The sequence below is a fragment of the Clupea harengus genome, chromosome 16, assembly GCF_900700415.2.
Source record: "Clupea harengus chromosome 16, Ch_v2.0.2, whole genome shotgun sequence".
In the NCBI taxonomy this organism is placed as follows: Eukaryota; Metazoa; Chordata; class Actinopteri; order Clupeiformes; family Clupeidae; genus Clupea; species Clupea harengus.
The window spans coordinates 15,946,725-15,968,636 of NC_045167.1; the positions used below are offsets into that span (position 1 = coordinate 15,946,725).

General features: G+C 43.7%; 1 protein-coding gene and 1 pseudogene across 1 annotated transcript; one reads left to right on the top strand and one right to left on the bottom strand.

Moving 5' to 3' along the window:
• Positions 1 to 2,143: 2,143 nt before the first annotated feature.
• Positions 2,144 to 2,262, top strand: LOC116224231 (annotated as a pseudogene).
• A 291-nt stretch (positions 2,263 to 2,553) lies between these two features.
• On the bottom strand, positions 2,554 to 14,165 carry LOC116224209 (deleted in malignant brain tumors 1 protein-like). The gene is made up of 10 exons (XM_031583407.1): positions 13,478 to 14,165; positions 10,027 to 10,299; positions 8,386 to 8,607; positions 7,536 to 7,838; positions 7,117 to 7,425; positions 6,675 to 6,986; positions 6,272 to 6,637; positions 3,642 to 3,740; positions 3,020 to 3,079; positions 2,554 to 2,594 (listed from the first exon to the last, which is right to left on the bottom strand). The coding sequence occupies exons 1-10, from the start codon at positions 14,163 to 14,165 to the stop codon at positions 2,554 to 2,556; spliced, it is 2,673 nt and encodes an 890-aa protein (XP_031439267.1).
• Positions 14,166 to 21,912: the final 7,747 nt, after the last annotated feature.

The window sequence follows — 21,912 nt, forward strand, 5'->3', positions numbered from 1 at the left end:
GCAGAGAGGTCAGACAACGTCCATCTGGGTCAGAGGTCAGAGAGCATCGTTCTAAATGTCTCCACTGCAAGGGCGTAACTGTGTTTTCAACATTGGGAGGGACAGACAGATCCATTTAGTTACTGGGTCAAACCTGTCGTCTTTGCATTATCCTGTATGACCTCGTTTATTGCTGGTGGTTAAAAATTGAGGTTGAAAATTAAATGGTGACATCTGGTACATTTTGTGGATGCAAATTGACAAATGAGACTTAAAATTGATGAGACTAATGTAAAATTCCAAGCAATATGATCATGCTCTAATAACTGTCAACTGGCTGTAGAAAATGCCTAGGCTACAGCACAAAATGGTCCACACAAAAGGACTCATTGCTTATTTGCATTAAATACCTTGGAATTAAATCATCATTGTCTATGCATACATAAATGTATAATATACTCACCAATCAATGCACAATGGAGCAGGACATTATTCTTACTGAATCTGTTATTTCAAAACAGGCCATCATTTGCAAACACTGAAAATAAATGCTGTGATCATATGTAGTTGTGCTACACACTGCCTTTGGTTTTTACGCTTGTTCAGTGTCAATGTGTGTTGGACTGGACCACTATATTTTATTCTATTGAATACAAAGTGTTTATTGTCACATGCACCAAATTGCTTCAGCTCAGTGAAATTATTATGACTTGGCAGGCAACATCTACGCAGCACTAAGAACTAAACTCAAATGTCTTTTCCTCCAGCGAAAAAGGAAAGGAACAAGTTTTTGTTAAATCTGAATGGAAAATCTAATTACCATTTTAACCCATGTAAAGGTTAACAGTGTTTTAGTAGCATGCAATGCTGTGTATGATCCACTAGGGGCAGTTAATGAACAATTCTGAATGTGATGACAATGACATAAATTCTGACATTAGCAAATACATTGTATTATTATACACGAGTGCGTTCATTTATCAAATGAGAATAAAAAAATATGGTGCTAAATCTACCACTGAAAAAAGTTTGGATGTAAGGGCATGTATGCTCTTCTTTTGTGCATGTTGACATTTTGAAGTGTTTTATATGCATTTGTTGACAACATAGAGGGCCCATGTAAACAAACATATACTTAAAGGCTCTGAAACAGAATAAGTGTGTACACTGCACAGTATTATTTAGGAACACTGATTATTTATCATCTTTTCAGAGTTACATCATAAATCCAGAAGCATTTTCATTTCTTGTTAAGAAGAATACATATGGCTTAAAATCTTTAGGTAACTACTTACTTTAACTACTCTAATAAGTTCAGCATGTACACGTCTTCAGAGACCATCATCACAGGCTGAATAAAACATCACCCTCCATCCAATCAAATATCAGCATGGAGATAGGAGGCAGTGAGCTTTCAGGTTCACTGGCCACTGGGCTTAGTGAACCTGATTTACTCACATATTAAATCTGTTACTATGATAGCTGGGCTCACAGACACCATTTCATGTCTCAGAATCAGAATCAGAATCAGAAAGGTTTTTACTGCCAAGTAGGTTTTCACCTACGAGGAATTCTTTGTGGTACAATGGTGCAAACAATAAACATACACAATAAACAATAAACAATACACATATTAGGTTACAGCAGGAGTGTGCAAAAAAGGGATTAGAGTCCGTGTCTCAGCTGCCAAACACATGAAGACACTTGACTGAAGGATAACCAGTTGGTTATAATGTACAGTTCAAAACCAGGGCAGTTAGGAATCTATGATTAACACACAAGGTTCACTTAAAATGTATTGATGTTAAATGACAGGGAAAGGACATAAAAGATATATATAATCATTGCCTAAAATTCAGTAAGCAGATCATGAAAAAATCAATAAGGAGATTATTAAAAAGCCTGATGAAAAATATATGGCACTCAGAAATACATGTGGCATTAAAAACACTATCAAATATATAGGCATTAAAAAGCCCTATCAAATGCGTAAGGCATTAAAAGGCATTCTGAAATATATGTGGCATGAAAAACACTATCAAATATATAGGCATTAAAAAGCCCTATCAAATGCATATGGCATTAAAAAGCATTCTGAAATATATGTGGCATTAAAAACACTATCAAATATATATGACATTAAAAAGCACTATGAAATATATATGCTTACAGCCATACCACACTGAGCACGCCCAATCTCATACGATCTCAGAAGCTAAGATGTGCTGGGACTGGTTAGTACTTGGATCGGAGACCAACTGGGAATACCAGGTGCTGTAAACTTTAAACTGAAGCTGGGTGGGCCAATCCCTCACTCAGTGGATTCTACTAGATTACTGACACATCGAGAACAAGTGGATACCAAATCTGGTGGAAACTCGCTATTGATGGCCTATGCTCCCCTGGAGTGAGAAGGCAAACAACAACAACTGAAATATATGTGGCATTAAAAACACTATCAAATATATAGGGCATTAAAAAGCCCTATCAAATATATATGGCATCTCTCAGAGCTCAGAGCTCTAGTCCACCACAGCTGATGGGAGTCCTCTGCTGACCTCTTCATGTCCAGTGTCACTCCTCAGTCTCCACCCCCACATCATCATAATCAATCACTACCAAGAACATCAAGAGTTACTCATACTACTGACCAATCAAAACAAAAACGTGTGCTGATTGATATATGCTGATAGACACATTTGTCCAAAGTGATTTACACAACATTAGTTATTTTGGCTAAATGTGTCTTAATGCGCTTTATGTAATCAACTGGCCACTTTTGAAGCAATAGCATGACAATGGCATTTACTGTGCTGACGTAAATTCAACAGAACAGAGGAAATCAAACAATTAATAACACTTTCTTCTTTCAAAATATAAAATTCAAAATCCTCCATAAGATGTATGTACAGCTACAAAGAGGAAAATAGAATGTTCTGTAAGAAAGCTAAAGTTGATTAACAACTGTGACATCGACAGGAACCCTTCAAAGAGTCAGTCAGCACAGCACCCCCCCCCCCCCCCCGCCTCATCCCCCTACCTGAGACGGGTCTCTTCTCATCATCCCCCACGTCTTCATGAGCATCAGACAGGACACGCCCTGTCAGATGAAAAATACAAAAGTTGTGACCTAAACAAACCTAGTCTCACAGTGTACTGGTTTTGCATATGTGCAGGGACACCATGAAAGACAAACCCACACACTGCTTCGTGCACAGAGGCATGAGTGTGTGTACATTCACGCTCATTTGCTCATGTACTTGCAAACACCACAAGTGCACACTGTGGTTTGGCAGTTATGATCCTCCTCTTTCCCATCAGCTCCTCTGCTGCATGTTTGATGCAGCTGTGAGACCGCTGTGGTTTTCTGCTTCAGGTCTTACAACAGGAAGAGCTAATGAGGTTCACTCTAACCTTCTCTATTGATTCTCATCAGTAGGACGCACACAACTCAAAACATTTATTTATTTATTATTTTCACAGACCTGAGAGCTAATTCTGGCAGTCTTCCAATAGTATGCACAACAGTAGTAGTGCAACATGTCCTCAATGTGTGATGTGTCATACAGTACATGTTTGTTTGTCTGCATGTTAGGTCTCAGTGCTATGAGTACAGCTTGTGTGTCTGAGGTGCTCATAAACCCAGCCTGATGGCCTCTCACCTCTCTGACGACCTCTGGAGGTGCCAGCTGTGGTCAGTCTGGGGTCTAGCTGCTCATAGACAGGTTCACTTAGTGCCATGTGTCTATTCTTGGAGAGAGCTGTAGGGTAGGAAGAGTGACCAACCCCCATGACATCATTTAATACAGTAATACTTAATATTACATTGGCTCATTGCAATTAAATTAGTGCCTTATATTTGATGACATTAATGGCTCATCATTTCCTTCTTTCACCCCTCTCAGCGAGAGTGAGGTGTCCAAAATCCTAACAGGTAGCCGTCCAACTACATGCCCGCTGGACCCCATCCCATCCAATATCCTTCAAACCATATCGCCTGCCGTCTTACCGGCAATAACACAGGTAATTAATGCTTCATTTAATTCTGGAACATTCCCTTCTTCATTTAAAGTGGCTCGGGTAACACCGCTGCTCAAGAAGCCGTCTCTCGATCCCACTCAGGTGGAAAACTATCGACCGGTCTCACTTCTCACGCTCCTATCAAAAACCATTGAAAGGGCAGCGTCCAAACAGGTCACAGAGTTCCTATCAAGGAACAATCTCCTCGATCCAAACCAGTCTGGATTCAAAAGCGGTCACTCCACCGAAACAGCCCTGTTGTCTGTGACAGAGGCCTTGAAAACCGCTAGAGCAGCAGCTCAATCCTCAGCTCTCGTCCTGCTTGACATATCAGCTGCGTTTGATACAGTCAACCACCGCATCCTTCTGTCCATACTGTATGGGCATTTCTGGCAAGGCGCACTCCTGGTTTGAATCGTACCTCACTGGGCGCTCGTTCAATGTGTCATGGCAAGGTCAGCCGTCTGTACCTCACCACCTCACCACAGGGGTGCCCCAAGACTCTGTGATGGGACCACTTCTCTTTGCCATTTACACCACTTCGCTGGGCCCTATCATCCGCTCGCATGGTTTTTCCTATCATTGCTATGCCGATGATACTCAACTGTTTCTGTCTTTCCCTCCTGAGGACACCACTGTCTCGGCGCGGATCTCAGACTGTCTTGCTGATATTTCCACATGGATGAAAAACCACCACCTTCAGCTGAACCTGGCCAAAACGGAACTGATGGTCTTTCCAGCCAAACACGCCACCCACCACAACATCAGCATCAATATTGACTCCTTATCTCTTGTTCCACCCAAAACAGCAGTCTCTAGGTCCTGCCGCTTTGCGCTATTCAACATCCGCAAAATCAGGCCGTACCTAACCCAGTATGCCACCCAGCTGCTGGTGCAAACCTTGGTGAGTTCCCGCCTTGATTACTGCAACGCCCTCCTAACGGGCCTGCCGGCTTGCGTGGTGAAACCACTACAAATGATCCAGAACGCGGAGGCGTGTCTGGTGTTCAACCAACTGAAAAGGGCACACGTCACACCGCTACTCATTGACCTCCACTGGCTGCCTGTAGCTGCTCGCATTAAGTTCAAGTCACTTATGCTTGCCTACAGAGTGCTTGATGGTTCTGCTCCCACCTACCTAAATGCTCTTGTAAGGGCAAATGTTACACCCAGGATGCTGCGCTCTTCTAGTGAGCGTCGTTTGGCACTGCCGCCTGTGCAAGTACGGCAGTCCAGACTATTCTCATTTGTAGTTCCACGTTGGTGGAATGAACTACCCAGCACTACCAGAGCAGGGGCGTCCCTCTCTACCTTTAAGAAGCTTTTGAAGACCCAACCCTTCAGAGAGCACTTCCCGTCCTAACTGGCACTTCGACTAGTGCGTAACTTGCAATTACAGCAGTTACATTTCTGCACTTCTTTTTCTTTTTATTTCATTTTGTTATATTTCTTATGTTAAGTAGTATTTATTTATTGTTACACCAGGTTCTATTGCTCGTAGCTTGACTATTCTCTCCCCTGTACGTCGCTTTGGACAAAAGCGTCTGCTAAATGGCTAAATGTAAATGTAGTTACTGCCTAAATTATTTTACTGTGACAAATGCATACATTTTCAAACCAATATGTCATTTCACACGAAATCCTTGGCAGTCAAATATGGCATAAAAAAGCAGAAATCATGCGAAAAAACACTTATTGAAATAATGAAGATGTTAAGATGTTACAGCACCTCTCCTGAGTGACCTGTTCTGCCCCACCAGCACAACCAGTGATCCCAGCAGCAGCAGGAACAGGAGCCCCAGAGCCGCTATGGCCGCTGGAGAGACAGGAAACCCTGCAGGCTCACATGGACCACCTGTAGGCCCTGAAGAATTCAGTTAGAGTTTTGTTACTGAAAATATGCCTCAGACACCCTAGAGAACAGAACATGACTGTAGATACAAATGTTGGACTCTTGCCAGGAGTCCTGAAAAGATTGTCAATAATCTGTTAATATTGGAAATTTACAAAAAATATTTACATAACTAAAATTAGACTAGATATTAGATAATTAAATCACAAAGGTAAATAACGGTCTGTCATTTTTATAATTACTCTAATATTACCTGTACAAAATAATCCAACATTATGCTTGTGAGAGCAGTTATGTGAGGTTGTAGGAGATTGATTAAGACACTGATATATGTTTTCTAAATGTAGTTATATTATGATCATGTGACGTGTAATAATGCCTATGATTAATACAATTAGCAGTACGTTTCAGCTAACCTACCTGAGCAGATTACTCCTGCATCCTGATGATGACCACAGTTTTTTGTAACCCATCTTTGTGACCAGCAGTCCTTCACTGTGGACTCAGACCCCCCACACTGCACGTCACTCATCCAAATACTTCCTGACCCCTGTCCAAAACAAGCACCATTAAGAGCTTCTATAGCCTCTCCACAGCCCAGCTCTCTACACACCACTGCAGCATCATGCAGGTCCCATTCGTTACTACACACTGAGCCCCACTCTCCTGCATGATAAACCTCCACTCTTCCAGAACAGCGACTGCTACCATTCACCAGCCTCACAGCATCTAGGGAGAGATAATACAGATGATAATGTCTTGGGACAGTGCTTAAATATTGCATGTCTGTTATGAATCCATTAATAACATATTTTATTTGTACCTCTGCAAGTAAGTCCCACATCGTTGTCATGTGAGCAACGGTGGTTTAGAGCAGATGTTGGGCAGAGTTGAATCTGAGTCTCGTTGCCTCCACACTGGATCTCCTCTGACCACACCTGGCCCTTTCCCTCTCCAAATGCAGCTGCTCCCAGCACCTCTACAGGAGCCCCACAGTCCAGCTCTCGACACACCACCTCTGCATCCTGCCAGTCAAACGCAGCATCACACACTGTACCCCAGGTGAACCCATGGACCACCTCCACTCTTCCAGAGCACTGGTGGGTACCGCTCACAAGCCTGGGAGATCGGTGTTCTGTGTGGAAATAAGTAGCACTTTGCATTACGCAATCATGTCTCATGTCTGACACACATTTATGATCATTTAAATTATGGAAATTGAAATGAATTATTTACATAATTAAAAACTACTGCAAGCATCTTACCTGAGCAGATGACTCCAACACTGTTGCGAGGTTGGCATGTATGTTTACCCAATCCCTTATGAGGGCAGGCCTTAAGTCTGGTCTCCCACCCCCCACAGGCAACCTCAGCCATCAGGACTCTCCCTGTTCCCTCTCCAAAGTAGGCATATTGCATGGTATCTACAGCATCACCACACCCCAGCACTTTACACACGACTGCCGTATACAACTCTTCCCAATCAGTACCACACACTGTGCCCCATTCTCCTTCATGATAAACCTCCACTCTCCCAGAACAATGACTGCTACCATTCACCAACCTCACAGTATCTGAAGGAAAAAGAAAATAACATCATGGCTTCCAGCCTTAATAGATTAGATGATTAACTCAAAAAGGGAAATAACGGTCGGTCGTTTTTTTAATTAAACTCTTTTGTTACCTGTACAAACTAATCCAACATCATGCTTGTGAGAGCAGTTGTGTGAGGGTGTAGGAGATGTTGGGCAGAGTTGAATCTGAGTCTCGTTGCCTTCACACAGGATCTCCTCTGACCACACCTGGCCCTTTCCCTCTCCAAATGCAGCTGCTCCCAGCACCTCTACAGGAGCCCCACAGTCCAGCTCTCGACACACCACCTCTGCATCCTGCCAGTCAAACGCAGCATCACACACGGTGTGTCTGGTCTCCTTATGAAGCAGCTCTACTCTCCCAGAGCAATGAGAACGGCCCACCAGTTTGACTCCTACAATTTAACATTTATTGTTTTGAGTAATAAATATATCAAAAAGTATATTAAATTCCAGTTGTACATGTTTACTAAATTGCCCCACAAACCTCATACAATGACCTATGCTTTCTAAATGTAGTAATATTATGATAATGTGACATGTGTAATAATGCCTATGATTAATAAAATTAGCATTAAGTTTCAGTTAACCTACCTGAGCAGATTACTCCTGCATCATGATGATGACCACAGTTGTCTGCAACCCATCTTTGTGACCTGCAGTCCTTCACAGTGGACTCAGATCCCACACACTGCATGTCACTCATCCAAATAATTCCTGACCCCGGTCCAAAATAGGCACCATTAAGAGCTTCTATAGCCTCTCCACAGCCCAGCTCTCTACACACCACTGCAGCATCATGCAAGTCCCATCCGTTACTACACACTGAGCCCCACTGTTGTCTGTGGAGAACCTCTACTCAAGTCAGTCCCACATCGTTCTCATGTGAGCAGCTGTGGTTCAGAGCAGATGTTGGGCAGAGTTGAATCTGAGTCTCGTTGCCTCCACACTGGATCTCCTCTGACCACACCTGGCCCTTTCCCTCTCCAAATGCAGCTGCTCCCAGCACCTCTACAGGAGCCCCACAGTCCAGCTCTCGACACACCACCTCTGCATCCTGCCAGTCAAACGCAGCATCACACACTGATGCCCAGGTCGTGCTGTGAAGCAGCTCTACTCTCCCAGAGCAGGATTTGGCGCCATTAGACAGCCTGGGTACTCGAGCTGAAGTTCAAGTAAGGACAGTAATGCAAACATCTTCACCATGTACTGTTTGCTTGCTTTGCAAACAGTACATGTCAGATATAAATTTGCTCTCCCCACATAACGTTATGGTAATTTAATTAAACCATGAGTTGACTTTTGATGCTTGTACGGATATTTGTGGTCAACAGCTAATCAAGTTACATCCCTTCCTTCTGTGCTCCTGAATCACCATATTGATTGGCTGGGATTGTCATGTAATCATGTTCATCTTCAGTAAGAGTTTGGTGTCTATCTTGCTAAACATGTAAATATTAATTATCAGGTTCACGTCCAACCTGATGTCATTTTACCCAAGCCTACTCACCATCCCGGTCCCCCACTCATTTCTTGTCTAATCTTTACTTTCCTATCAATAAAGGCTTGAAATGTCCAAAAATAACACTATAGAAAAGTGTTAACAGGTAATTAACAGGTGGGATACTTTGAAAAATATACGCGCTGCATACAGTGAATTCATCCTTCCGTCTCCATCTAAAGCCGTCTTTTGGAACTGTTAGACCTGGGCTTGTACAGTACATGCGAGATAACATGGGGTGTTTCAGGTGAGCCTATCAAGTGGCTCAGTTTTACAATTAAATGTTCATACCAGGTTGAAATTAGTTAGATTATCATGGTCCATTTAAACACTCTAATATTACTCCAGTAGCAGCCCATAGGTTGAATATGTTCGCTCGGGTTACAGTAAATGACAGCACCCTAGTTGTGTTCCTCATGGTCAAATTAGCCAGAAACCGTTGAGAAATGTCATGCCGCTCATACTTCATACTCAACCTATGGGCTACTGGAATATATGAGATGTTGCCATTTTGCTCACAGATTTATTCACAACCAAATTTTAATCAAGCTGTATAATTATAAACAGTGAAGAAATTGTATTAAACTGTGAATTCTGTTGTGTGGCAACATTAAACATTATTCTTATTCACTATATAATAATAATAATAATTTGTCAGGTTTTAATGGTTTTAATTTCATATCACCATATAATAATTATACCAACTAAATATGATGATTTCAAAACATATGCTGCTTACCTAAACAAATGAATCCAGCATCGCCAGCATGGCTACAGTAGTGACGACCCCACCCCGAGTGGCCACAGTGCTTCAGTGTGGACTCTGATCCCTTGCAGCCCACTTTGTTTATCCAGATTCTCCCTGATCCCTGCCCAAAGTGAGCATAACGTGGAGCTTCCACAGCATCACCACAGGCCAGCTCTCTACACACCACTGCAGCATCAGGCATGTCCCACTTATAACTACACACTGTGCCCATGGACATGGGCAAGAGCAGGAACAGGAACAGAGGAGTGAGCAGCAGAGGTTGTGACAGAATCCCCCTTCTGACGAGCATCTCCAGATGCTCTAGAATGCTGACCAGGGGGACGACCTCGGGTGCGTGGAGCAGGACGGTCAGGGCATCTCCGGTGGAATTCTGCTTTGAGCATGGGGTCCAGGATGTCATTAGACGCCACCCAAGATCGCTCCTCTGGGCCATACCCTTCCCAATCGACGAGGTATTGGAGTCGGACAGCTCTCCGTCTCGAGTTCAGCAGTGCTCTCACAGCATATGCAGGTTCTCCGTCAACATTAATGACTGGAGGTGGTGTCCAGGGGCTCTGCCTCCTGCAGTGGACCTGGAACCACCGGCCTAATGAGGGAGACATGAAATGAGGGTGAGACTTTGAACTGTGATGGTAATTGCAGGCGATATGTTACCCTGTTGATTTGTTTTAGGATCTTGAATGGTCCTATGAAGCGCGGCCCGAGTTTTCTGCATGGCTGGCGGAGATTGATATCCTTTGTGGATAACCACACTCTCTGGCCTGGATGGTAGGTTGGAGCCTCTCGGCGATGGCGGTCCGCTGCCTCCTTATGCCTCTTGATGGCCCTCTGGAGATGAACATTAGCTGAAGACCAGACATCATTGCTACGAGTATACCACTCCTCCACTGCTGGAACCTCAGTACTGCTTGGATTCCAAGGGAAAAGTGGTGGTTGAAAACCCAAAAAGCATTGAAATGGTGTCAAACCGGAAGAGGAGTGCTTGAGTGAGTTTTGAGCGTATTCTGCCAAGGGGAGAAATCTACACCAATCACCCTGCCGGTCCCCACAGTAGCTTCGGAGGTACCGCCCGAGTTCCTGGTTTAACCTCTCCACCTGACCATTAGACTGCGGGTGATGACCTGAGGTCAGACTCACCGTGACCCCCAGCCTTTCCATGAAGGACCGCCACACCTGTGAGGTGAACTGAGTGCCCCGGTCAGAGACGATGTCTTCAGGGAGGCCAAAACGTCGGAAGACATTGTGGAATATGGCCTCGGCAGTCTGGAGAGCTGTGGGGATACCCGGCAGAGGAACAAGACAGCAACCCTTTGAAAATCTGTCCACTATAACAAAAATTGTGGTATTACCTTCAGATGGAGGCAGGTCGGTGACAAAATCTATGGACAGATGGGTCCACGGGCGTTGAGGTAGAGGCAGTGGCTCGAGGGTGCCTGCAGGTAGGTGTCGGGGAACTGGACATCCTTGTTTAGGGTAGGCCACCAATACTGAGAGGATAGCAGCTGTTGTGTGCGAGTGGTGCCAGGGTGACCCGTGCCAAGAGATGTGTGCGCCCAGGTAATGAGACGACTGCGCAAAGAATTAGGCACGTAGACCCTGTTCGGAGGGCATTCAGGTGGTTGAGGGTCCTGAGCTGAAGCCTCCAGGATCTCTCTCTCCAGATCCCACCGAATGGGAGCTACAATACAGGTGGATGGGACAATGGGTTCTGGGGTGTCAGGACGTGGTATTGCTTTAAACATGCGAGAGAGTGAGTCGGCTTTGATGTTTTTTGAACCAGGACGATATGAGATGGTGAATTGGAAACAAGTGAGGAATAGGGCCCACCTGGCTTGTCGGGGGTTGAGCCGTTTGGCTGTGCGGATATATTCAAAATTTTTGTGAAATGTAAATATCACAAAAGGCTGTTGCGCCCCCTCCAGCCAGTGACGCCACTCCTCCAGGGCAAGCTTGATGGCCAGCAGTTCCCTATTACCCACATCGTAATTTCTCTCAGCCTGGGACAGCTTCCTGGAGAAGTAAGCACATGGGAAAAGTTTAGCAGGATTACCTTGACGTTGAGACAGGATGCCTCCTACCCCCACCTCTGAGGCATCCACCTCTACAACGAAAGGAAGCGCAGGGTCCAGATGCTTCAGTAGAGGGGACGATGTGAACCTTGTTTTGAGAGTCCTGAATGCCTCCTCTGCTTCAGGTGACCAGGAAAAAAGACGAGGAGATCCTTTCAGGAGAGAAGTCAGAGGAGCCGCTACAGAACTGAAATTCCTAATAAACCTGCGGTAAAAATTAGAAAAGCCAAGAAATCTCTGAAGTTCCTTTGTAGTCTTGGGCCTCGGCCAGTTCAGAACAGCTCGCACCTTTTCCTCATCCATCTGCACTCCCTGTGAATTCAACACGTAGCCTAGGAATGAGATGGAAGACTGATGGAAGAGACATTTCTCAGCCTTGACAAAGAGGTCATGCTCCAGCAGTCTGTTAAGTACAGCCTTCACATGTTTTACATGATCCTGAACATTGTCAGAGTATATAAGAATGTCATCAATATATACAACAACAAACCTGTGGAGCATGTCTCTGAGAACCTCATTCACAAACGACTGGAACACAGAAGGAGCATTGGCTAACCCATACGGTAAAACAAGGTATTCATAGTGACCAGTGGTAGTGGAGAACGCTGTCTTCCATTTATCTCCTTCCCGGATCCTCACCAGGTTGTATGCACTTCGCAAGTCCAGCTTGGTGAAGTACCGGGCCCCACGAAGTTGTTCCAGTGCTGAAGGGACTAATGGAAGTGGGTAACGGTACTTTATGGTTATGTTATTAAGAGCCCTGTAATCTATACAAGGGCGCAAACCACCATCTTTCTTTTCAACAAAGAAGAATCCTGCTGACACCGGGGATGTGGATGGACGAATGAAACCCTGTCTCAGAGCTTCATCCACATACTCCTGCATGGAGGCGGTCTCCTTGTTGGATAGGGGATAGATCCGGGAACGTGGTAGCGGTGCCCCTGGCAGGAGGTCAATTGCGCAGTCCCATGGCCGATGAGGTGGCAGCTGTGTGGCTCTCGCCTTACTGAAAACTTCAGATAGCTCTTGGTATTCAGGTGGGATATTGACTTCACCTACCTCTGGACTTTCAATAGACGTAGAAGCACACTGCACCTGCAGACACCGATCCCGACAGGCTGGGGACCAGGCAAGCACCCTGCTGTTAGACCAGGAGATATGAGGATCATGCTGGCGAAGCCATGGCAAACCTAGTACTATGGGATGAACAGGGGAGTTAATAACAAAAAAAACTCAGGGTTTCTTCGTGAATGTGATCAATGGTGAGTTGTAAAACCTGCGTCTTCTCAGTCACACGTCCTGAGCCCAGTGGTCGACCATCAATTGCATTCACCCGTAAAGGAGTACATTGAGTTTTTGGAATCTTCAAAGTATGTACAAAATCTTCCGCAATGAAATTACCCGCAGCATCAGAATAAATCATGGCAAAACCAGAGTAGTGACCAGCTCCCCATCTTAAAGTTACTCTTATATTGAATAGCTCAGGTATTCTATTAATGGAATCTCTGCTTACCCCGGCAGACCGTTGTGACTCCTGGTGTTGAGGACGGCGGTTACAGGTTGCTATTAGGTGACCAGACTCCCCACAATACAAACATGGGCCATTACGCCTCCTGTGCTCCCTCTCCTCGGGGGTCAGGCGTGTGTGGCCTATTTCTATCGGCTCATAGGTTTGCGGGGCCTGAAGTGACTCACATTTGACGTATGAACGATGTCTTGGAAGTCCTCTTGTTCGAAGGAGATTGTCCAGACGGATGGCTAATGCCCCTAGCTGGTCCAGAGTTAAGTCGTCATCTCGACAGGCTAGTTCGGACTGAATCTCAGGTCTCAGACCACGTCGGTAGACGGTAAGGAGGGATTGCTCATTCCAACCACTTCTGGCTGCAAGGATCCTGAAAGACAGAGAATAATCAGCTACTGTACGGTCTCCCTGACAAAGCTTCAGTAACTGCTCCCCGACCTCCAATCCCTCAGCTGGATGCTCAAACACGGCCTTGAAAAGTGCTTCGAATGAGGCAAGATCCTTGATGTCATCTCCACCTTGTTCCCATACCGCAGTAGCCCACTCTAAAGCTCTTCCAGTGAGAAGAGAAATGATAAAAGCTACCTTGGATTCTTCAGATTGGAAATTACGTGGATTCTGAACCATGTGCAAAGAGCACTGAAGTATGAAACCTCTACAGGCATTTGGGCTTCCATCAAACCTCTCAGGTTTCACCAGGGAACCATCTCGCTGAGGCGCAGGCTGAGGCAGAGGTGGTGGGCGAGCAGACAACTCTTGGATGGTAGTAGTCATCTGGTTCATTTGGTCACGCTGTTGGCTTAGTAGCTGACCCTGAGCGGTGATGGCTTCACGAAATCTTGCTGCCTCGGCTGCATCCATGCTTTTGGTGTGTAATTCTATCACAAACTGGAAACTTGAAACAAAGAAATAGGATGCAAACGCTCAAGGCGTGTTTTACTGAGATAAATCAAAGTGCCACGATGGGCAAACAAGGCAGAGATCACAGGACTGGAGAACAGCACTTCTTGCTGATCACAAACAATTACACAAAAAGACAAAGGAAAAAGCCCAAGGCTTACATAGGAGCTCAGTGAATACATTGGCTACAGGTGAGAACTCAACTTAATTAACACACAGGCTACAGGTGAGAACTAAACTCAATTAACACACAGGCTACAGGTGAGAACTAAACTCAATTATCACATTGGCTACAGGTGAGAACTAAACTCAATTAACACATTGACTACAGGTGAGAACCAAACATGGAGGGAAAACTAAGAAGTGAGGGAAATACTAAAACACAGGAGAGGATGAACGGACTGGAGTAGCATATGGAGCAAGAGCAGGAACAGGAACAGAGGAGTGAGCAGCAGAGGTTGTGACATCGTGTCTGATTTGTAGGTCTAAGATAGGGTAGATACTTCCGTCTTCTGATCCGATTAAAACTCTTTGTTCTTGTTGGTTTCGGAAAAAAGTCTTCAATAACTTCAGCAAACCGGCAGAGTGTGAAACAAAAAGGTTTATTTTGCCAGCGCAATACCAACAGCATAAACCTGAGCATGCCTCGAGACAACACTGATATCACAAAGGTTTGAACATCATTTTATACATTTAGAGGCGCCTCTCCTGGCACCATAGATCACTTATGGCCCTTCCAATTGGGCATATATGGCCTTTTAGTTCTAGTATTGAAGTTACATCCCTTTATCTAGCATCTTTTTTCTAGTTAGCTACCATGCCCCCCCCCATGGCCGGGTCTTGGCCACCTGCAATACGTCGTACTCTAAGTAACCTCTTTACTCTAAATAACCTCTCAGTTGGAATCATGCCATGTCCTCTAGGTGGCCTCTAGGTTGGAACCCTACCAAGTCTCAAACTGTATAGGGGGGGTGTCTGGCTTTCAGGTATATAGTGGATCCCTGCAGCCCTCAGTGTAGTTATTCCTCACTCACTCAGTGCGTAGCCTTATATTTAAGCACAAAATGAGCATTCTAACCTATGTTATGGTAGCACAGTGGTTTTAAAAGTTTGCTACCATGAATATCCTAGTGGTTATGCTGAGTGTGAGTGTTCTACTTATACTGATTATGGATTGTTAATTATACACACATGTTATTATAAATTGGTTAATGGAGTGTTCTACTTATACTGATTATTACATGGGTTGTTAATTATACACATGTTATTATATATTGATTAATGAGTTTTTCTGTTCACATCTTTCCACCACACAGCTGTTCCTCCTGCCAAGGCAAAACAGCCTCAGTCAGTAGCATTATCAACATGAGTTTATGAATGTTTTGGAAAGAAATGCAAAAGAATGTTTGAATAAATGTAAATCTCCTTTCTTAAGTGTGTTTCCCAACATTGATGACTGAAAAGGAGGGGGATGTGTGTCTGAATCCCAAACAGATATCTATGATGGGGGTAAGAGGCGCCAATCACCAAAGGTTGTCCGGTAAGAACAGAAAGGATGTCAATGAAAGTCCCAAGGATTTTGTATCTTGTTCGCCAATGTCAAGTCTCTATTTGATCATGTGACGAGACGATACGATATACCTAGTTTAGGCGCAGAATCTGAACGCCAAGACCTACAAGCTGACTGAGCACAGCCAGAGGCACAGTACACTTGCCGAACGACGCCTTTCAAACATAAAAGTGGTGATGCATGATTTGCTCTTTCAATGGGCAGGATAGCCAGCCCATTCAGCCTCTCCTGCCCCATGCTGCTCAGGTAGGTCTTAATCAGTTTCAATTTGGAAAAGAATCACTCGGCTGTTGCCCTGTCACATGTAATGTCAGAAACAATAGCAGGGCAGTGCACCGAAGGTGGATGTTACGGAGTTAACTTTGACCTGTTTACTTTCCCAATACAATAGCCAAAGAATCTCATTGGCATAACAGTAATAGAGTGAAATATGAAAAGACAGTGAATGATTACCACACTACATGAACTAACATATCTACTATCTACTGTTGACATGAAACAGACTCGCTACTTTACACATATAACAACAAATCACTCTCTGAACGACGCACGGCAATAACGATCGTGACTGTCTCTCTCTAATATCGAAACGTCCAACGCAACTCCAGATGGTGAGGCTCTCCTCCAGCTTCTCTATTAACCAACAACTGGACAGAGGTGGGTCTGGTTTATATAAAGAAGAGGGGAGCCTTGAAACCGGGCTTGAGGTAACTAGAAACCGTCAGTGCATTCTCTGTGCATGTGCACCCCATGCAAGCCCGCGGAACTCTGGGGATACCTGATCTGTGGTCCCCAAGTCTCTTGAGTGGTCTGCACAACGGGGGTGCACAGCTGGATGCCGCTGGTGGCGGCAGCCTTTTGAACAATGACAGTAAAACCCCCATCAAGCCAAAAGTATATTACTATATTGCAAGCATGTGTAGCCTAAAATAAAGTAAAAAAAAGTAATTTCAATCTTACAATTAAACCATTTCATTTATTTACATGGAATGTCTCAGTATGTGTGCACTATTACGCATTATATGCAGTATCAAATACAGGAAAGAGATCGTTATCTTCCTTGCAATGTTGTGTATTATCCACTCCGGCCTACACAATCAACATGTGTGTTTGTAGTGAAATAGCACATTTACTGGTATGAATTGCACTTCAGGTAAATTATGAACTACGAGTTTGAGGCTGAGCTAATGCAAGATGAAGACTGAATTGGTCTAAAATTTCTAGTGCTTTATAATCTTTCAATGAATATGAAATGAATCACAATATAATTACTATCACAAATAACCACAGTTATCACAAACAACTGGACTAAGTGTGATACATGGCCTGGCCTGATTTGTGGGCCCTGTTCAATACTGTCTCAAACCACTAGGGGCACTCAATCACCCATGTTGGGTCCAGGCCAGGAGAATACTCAGGGAGAAGATGAGAGGATATGCTGGAGAGGTGAAATTAATGACAAGAGTCTTTAAGGAAGAAGGACACTCATCTGGTTTCAACCAACAAAAGAAAAAACACTTTCTGAGTTGAAGTTATTTAATTTCGTCTATCCTTGACGGCCCTCAAATCAATCTGTCATGTCTTAGAATCTGTATGAAACTACACTTTTCCAGTGTAGACGGCTTATGTGATTATTATGATTAATGGTTATTATAATTATTACTATCAAATTATTGTAAGATAAATGTCAGAAACAAGTAGAAGTATTGAAATATTCCCTCTTTTGCCAGACTATGCATGTGCCTTATTGTGCTTGTTATGGACTATCAGTACACTTGGAATTGTCGTATTGTGAGTGTCGTGCCAAGCAAGAGCATCTTCCACAGCAGGCATTCAAAGCCCTCAGTCTCCTCTCTTCCTCTCCTCCTGCAAGGCTGTGAGGTTAAATGCTCAAACAGTCCTTTGTGGAAGTCTACTGCAGTGCTTACAAAATGTGCCCCTCTCCTCCTTTACTTACTGTGTGAGCAAACACAGGTGCTGTGAACATTTGTACTCTGTAAATATTTTCATTATGATCAGTGGCGATTTTAGCCTGAAATTTCTGGTGGGGCAATTTTGTATGATGTTATGTCACCGTCACAAAAATAGAGGTAGCTGATTATTATAAGCAGTAGGCCTATATAGACCAGTAAGATATGCTATGGGCTGCATTTTGAGTGCCAGCAGGGAGCAGAAATCCTATTTCCGCGCGACACAGAGCTGTTGCCTATAATACAGCATTATAAGTAAAATGATTGCAACAAAGTAAAAAGACTAGACACACACATAGCTCAAATAACTTGCATAATTTATTAAGCTTGTGGCACACGTGTGGCATACAATATGAAGCAAAAGGCACAACTGAAACAAATAACAGCAACAAAACATGCTGCTAAATGAACGAAACTTTGTTCTTGCAGATTGCATTGATATATCCATCAGCTCCAAAAAAAAAAAATTTGACTCACAGAATCGTAGTGTCTTTGCAGCCAGGTGTCGCCCTCGCACATCGTCTCAAAGTTTGCACTTCCCACAGAGCTTTATGCACGATATCAGCCTCCCCAGTACATAACGATTCTCCTCCGTCTGTTTGTTGTGCTCTAAAATGTTCCGCTGATATGCACTATCTAGCTGTGCCATGATGTTTACCTGCCCCAATAGTCCCTGTCAGTAGGGAAAACGTATGGCTAAGGAATGTGTATTAAAACCGGATGTCGTCACTTTAATCCGGTCTCTGGTTGGATAAAACTTTTCAACAGAAATGGACAAGGACCTTTGATTTATTCTTTAGGAACCATGCCGATGCCTGACTTTTAATGTTGTGTGACGTTGTTGAAGTTCAAGTTCAACATTAATAGCGATTGAATTACCCTTGTGTCGTGTAATCGCTAGCGGTAAATAAACGTTAATAACTTGAATGACTGATTAAGGATATATGTTACACATCACAAACACATGTAATCGATGGGTTTTGGGGGAAATTAGGTAATTGGTTAGCTTAAATTGCAGTATCTTAGGCGAGCTAATTGACCTGGCTAGCTATAGCGGAATTAACAGTGCTAGCTCTGTGTTTGGTCATATAGCTTCGTAAAAGTTCGGTTAACAAGTCAATTGAGCATTAAGCCACCTGACTATAATGGGTCTATTCATATTAGCATGCTGACGTTATACTTATTAGCAGCGAGGCTAGCTAGCTATTATGTGTTCCAATGGATTGTTGGTCTAAGCGTTAGCTTCAGTTAAGACCTAAGTGTACCACATGAACAACTAAACGAGTCAATGTAGACATATAAAAGTTGTGTAGATAGCTTTATTCACATAAGCCGTATAACTTCACAAAAATAATAATAATTTAAAGAGAACCGATCGTTTGCATGTCAGGCGATCAACACAACTTCTCAACTAAAAAGTAAAGGTCCTTGTCCATTTCTGTTGAAAAGTTTTATCCAACCAGAGACCGGATTAAAGTGACGACATCCGGTTTTTAACACCTCCAGCCGGCCAGCGCAATCTCCTCCAGATCCCACCAACCTGACTGGCTGATGGCCTGAAATGAGAAAAAGAGGTCAATGACATGAAAGGTTTCATTTATGGATATGGATGCAAAGAGGAAATATGACTTTATGTTTAGATAATGCTCACAACTCATTTTGGATCTTTTGTGCTGACGCTACTGTTATCTACAAGTGCCTGGAGTGGATCCATGTGTTAAAGTAATGTCTGTATTTCCAGCTATATTTCCAGTGTCTATTTATATATGTGAATCTACAGCAATATTAGTAGCAAATCCATAGAGCAGTTGAGTTCATCATTATTGGACTTAGACAAAAGCCAGTAAAAGGCATTTCTTTACATCCCAAGTGAAAACTGTGGAACTGCACGACAGATTGATGACAGCATTGGTGTCTTTCCATAAATATCTTCTGTAGTAACCACTATTATCAATGTGTGGAGTGGATTACAGTGAAATTAGACAATTCATGATTGATGCAGATAATGGCACTGAGACAGATGGAAAACCAGTTTGACATACAGTTCAGCTACAGAATCACTGTCAGACTTTGAGATGTACATACCTGAGCAGACGATGGTCACGTGCAGGCTAGAACTGCAGTTTAGCATCTGAGGAGTGCTGCAGTTTCCTAGATGAGTCTCATGTCCACAACATCGGAACCCTGAGACACACCCATCACCCTCTGTCTCAGCAGAGCCAGAGAACCCAACAGCAGAACCGCAGGCCAGCTGTCTGCACACCACGGAGGCTTCAGACTGATTCCAGGAGTCCAGCAGAACTCTCTTCCACCTCTGGCTGACGTTAACCTCCACCTCTCCCTTACAACGGCTCCTTCCAGACAAGCGCACCGTCCCATTGTCCAGAGGGAAGGATGAACCTGCAAATATTCTTAGTTTATTCCAGGTCTGTAAAACTCAGAGCTAAAAATGAAAGTGAAAAAAAATGATAAAGTTGTCAGATTTTACATTTAATGCAGTCATTTGAGTGCTAATATAACTAGATGTGCATGTTAGTCATAAATCAAACATCAAGTGTTTTTATGTTGTCAAATTACAGATTTTATTATGCATATGATATGTTAGCCATATTTTAAATGTGTGTTGTTAATTCTTACAAATATTGTTCAAAATACTCATAATCCTGAGATTGAGATTCGCACTAGTTGTATGTGTGTTATTTTATTAAATATGTGGTGAATTTTCCTTATTATGATACATCATTAAAATCACAATTTCTTCAGAAATCTCAATCAAAAGAGATGAAAATAACAACCATAAGTGTAACCATGTTGCGAACAAAAAATAAGGGTGATGAACAAACGGCACTTAGTCAGTTACCAGATCTTTCTTACATTGAGTAATGTCAACATGGCCATTCATGCAGTTAATGTGCTCACCTGAGCAGATCACTCCAGCATCCTGTCTATGGGAGCATGCAGCTCGACTCCACCAGGAGATTCCACATTCTGAGAGGCCAGTTTCATTCCCCTCACACACAAACACATCAGGCCAGATGCTTCCACTCCCCTCACCAAACCACTCTGCCCCTACAACAGCCACAGCTCTGCCACAGTTCAACTGAAGGCAGAGCACGCTGGAGGCATTCATATCCCAGGATGCATCACACACTGTGCCCCATTCGCTGAGGTACTTGAGCTCCACTCGGCCCGAGCAGGAATCAGTGCCATTTGCCAGTCTGGCATCTGTGTATCCTGGGCAGGGCATAGACAAACATGAAGCCTGCGTTTTCATCTGTTTTTTTAAGTGTAAACATGTAAAATAAAATATATAAAAAATAAGAAATAAGCATTAAAGTAATTTAAAAGAACATGGGCTTACCAGAACAAACTAACCCCACATCCCTGTCATGTGAGCAAATGGTATTCAAAGCAGATGTTGGGCAGAGTTGAATCTGAGTCTCGTTGCCTTCACACTGGATCTCCTCTGACCACACCTGGCTCTTTCCCTCTCCAAATGCAGCTGCTCCCAGCACCTCTACAGGAGCCCCACAGTCCAGATCTTGACACACCACTTCTGCATCCTGCCAGTCGAACGCAGCATCACACACTGTACCCCAAGTGAACCCATGGACCACCTCCACTCTCCCAGAGCACTGGTGGGAACCATTCACAAGCCTGGGAGCTCTGTGTTCTGTGTGGAAATAATTAGCACTTTGCATTATGCAATCATGTCCTATGTATGACACACAATTATGATAATTTAAATAATGGAAATTGAAATTAATTATTTATATAATTAAAAACTACTGCAAGCTTGTGTTCACCTTACCTGAGCAGATGACTCCAACACTGTTGCGAGGCTGGCATGTATGATTACTCATTCCCTTACGAGGGCAGGCCTTAAGTCTGGTCTCCTTCCCCTCACAGGCAACCTCAGCCATCAGGACTCTCCCGGTTCCCTCTCCAAAGTAGGCATATTGCATGGTATCTACAGCATCACCACACCCCAGCTCTTTACACACGACGACCGTATTAAACTGTTTCCAATCAGTACCACACACTGTGCCCCACTCTCCTTCATGATAAACCTCCACTCTCCCAGAACAGCGACTGCTACCATTCACCAACCTCACAGGATCTGAAGGAAAAAGACAATAACATCATGGCTTCCAGGCTTAACACATTA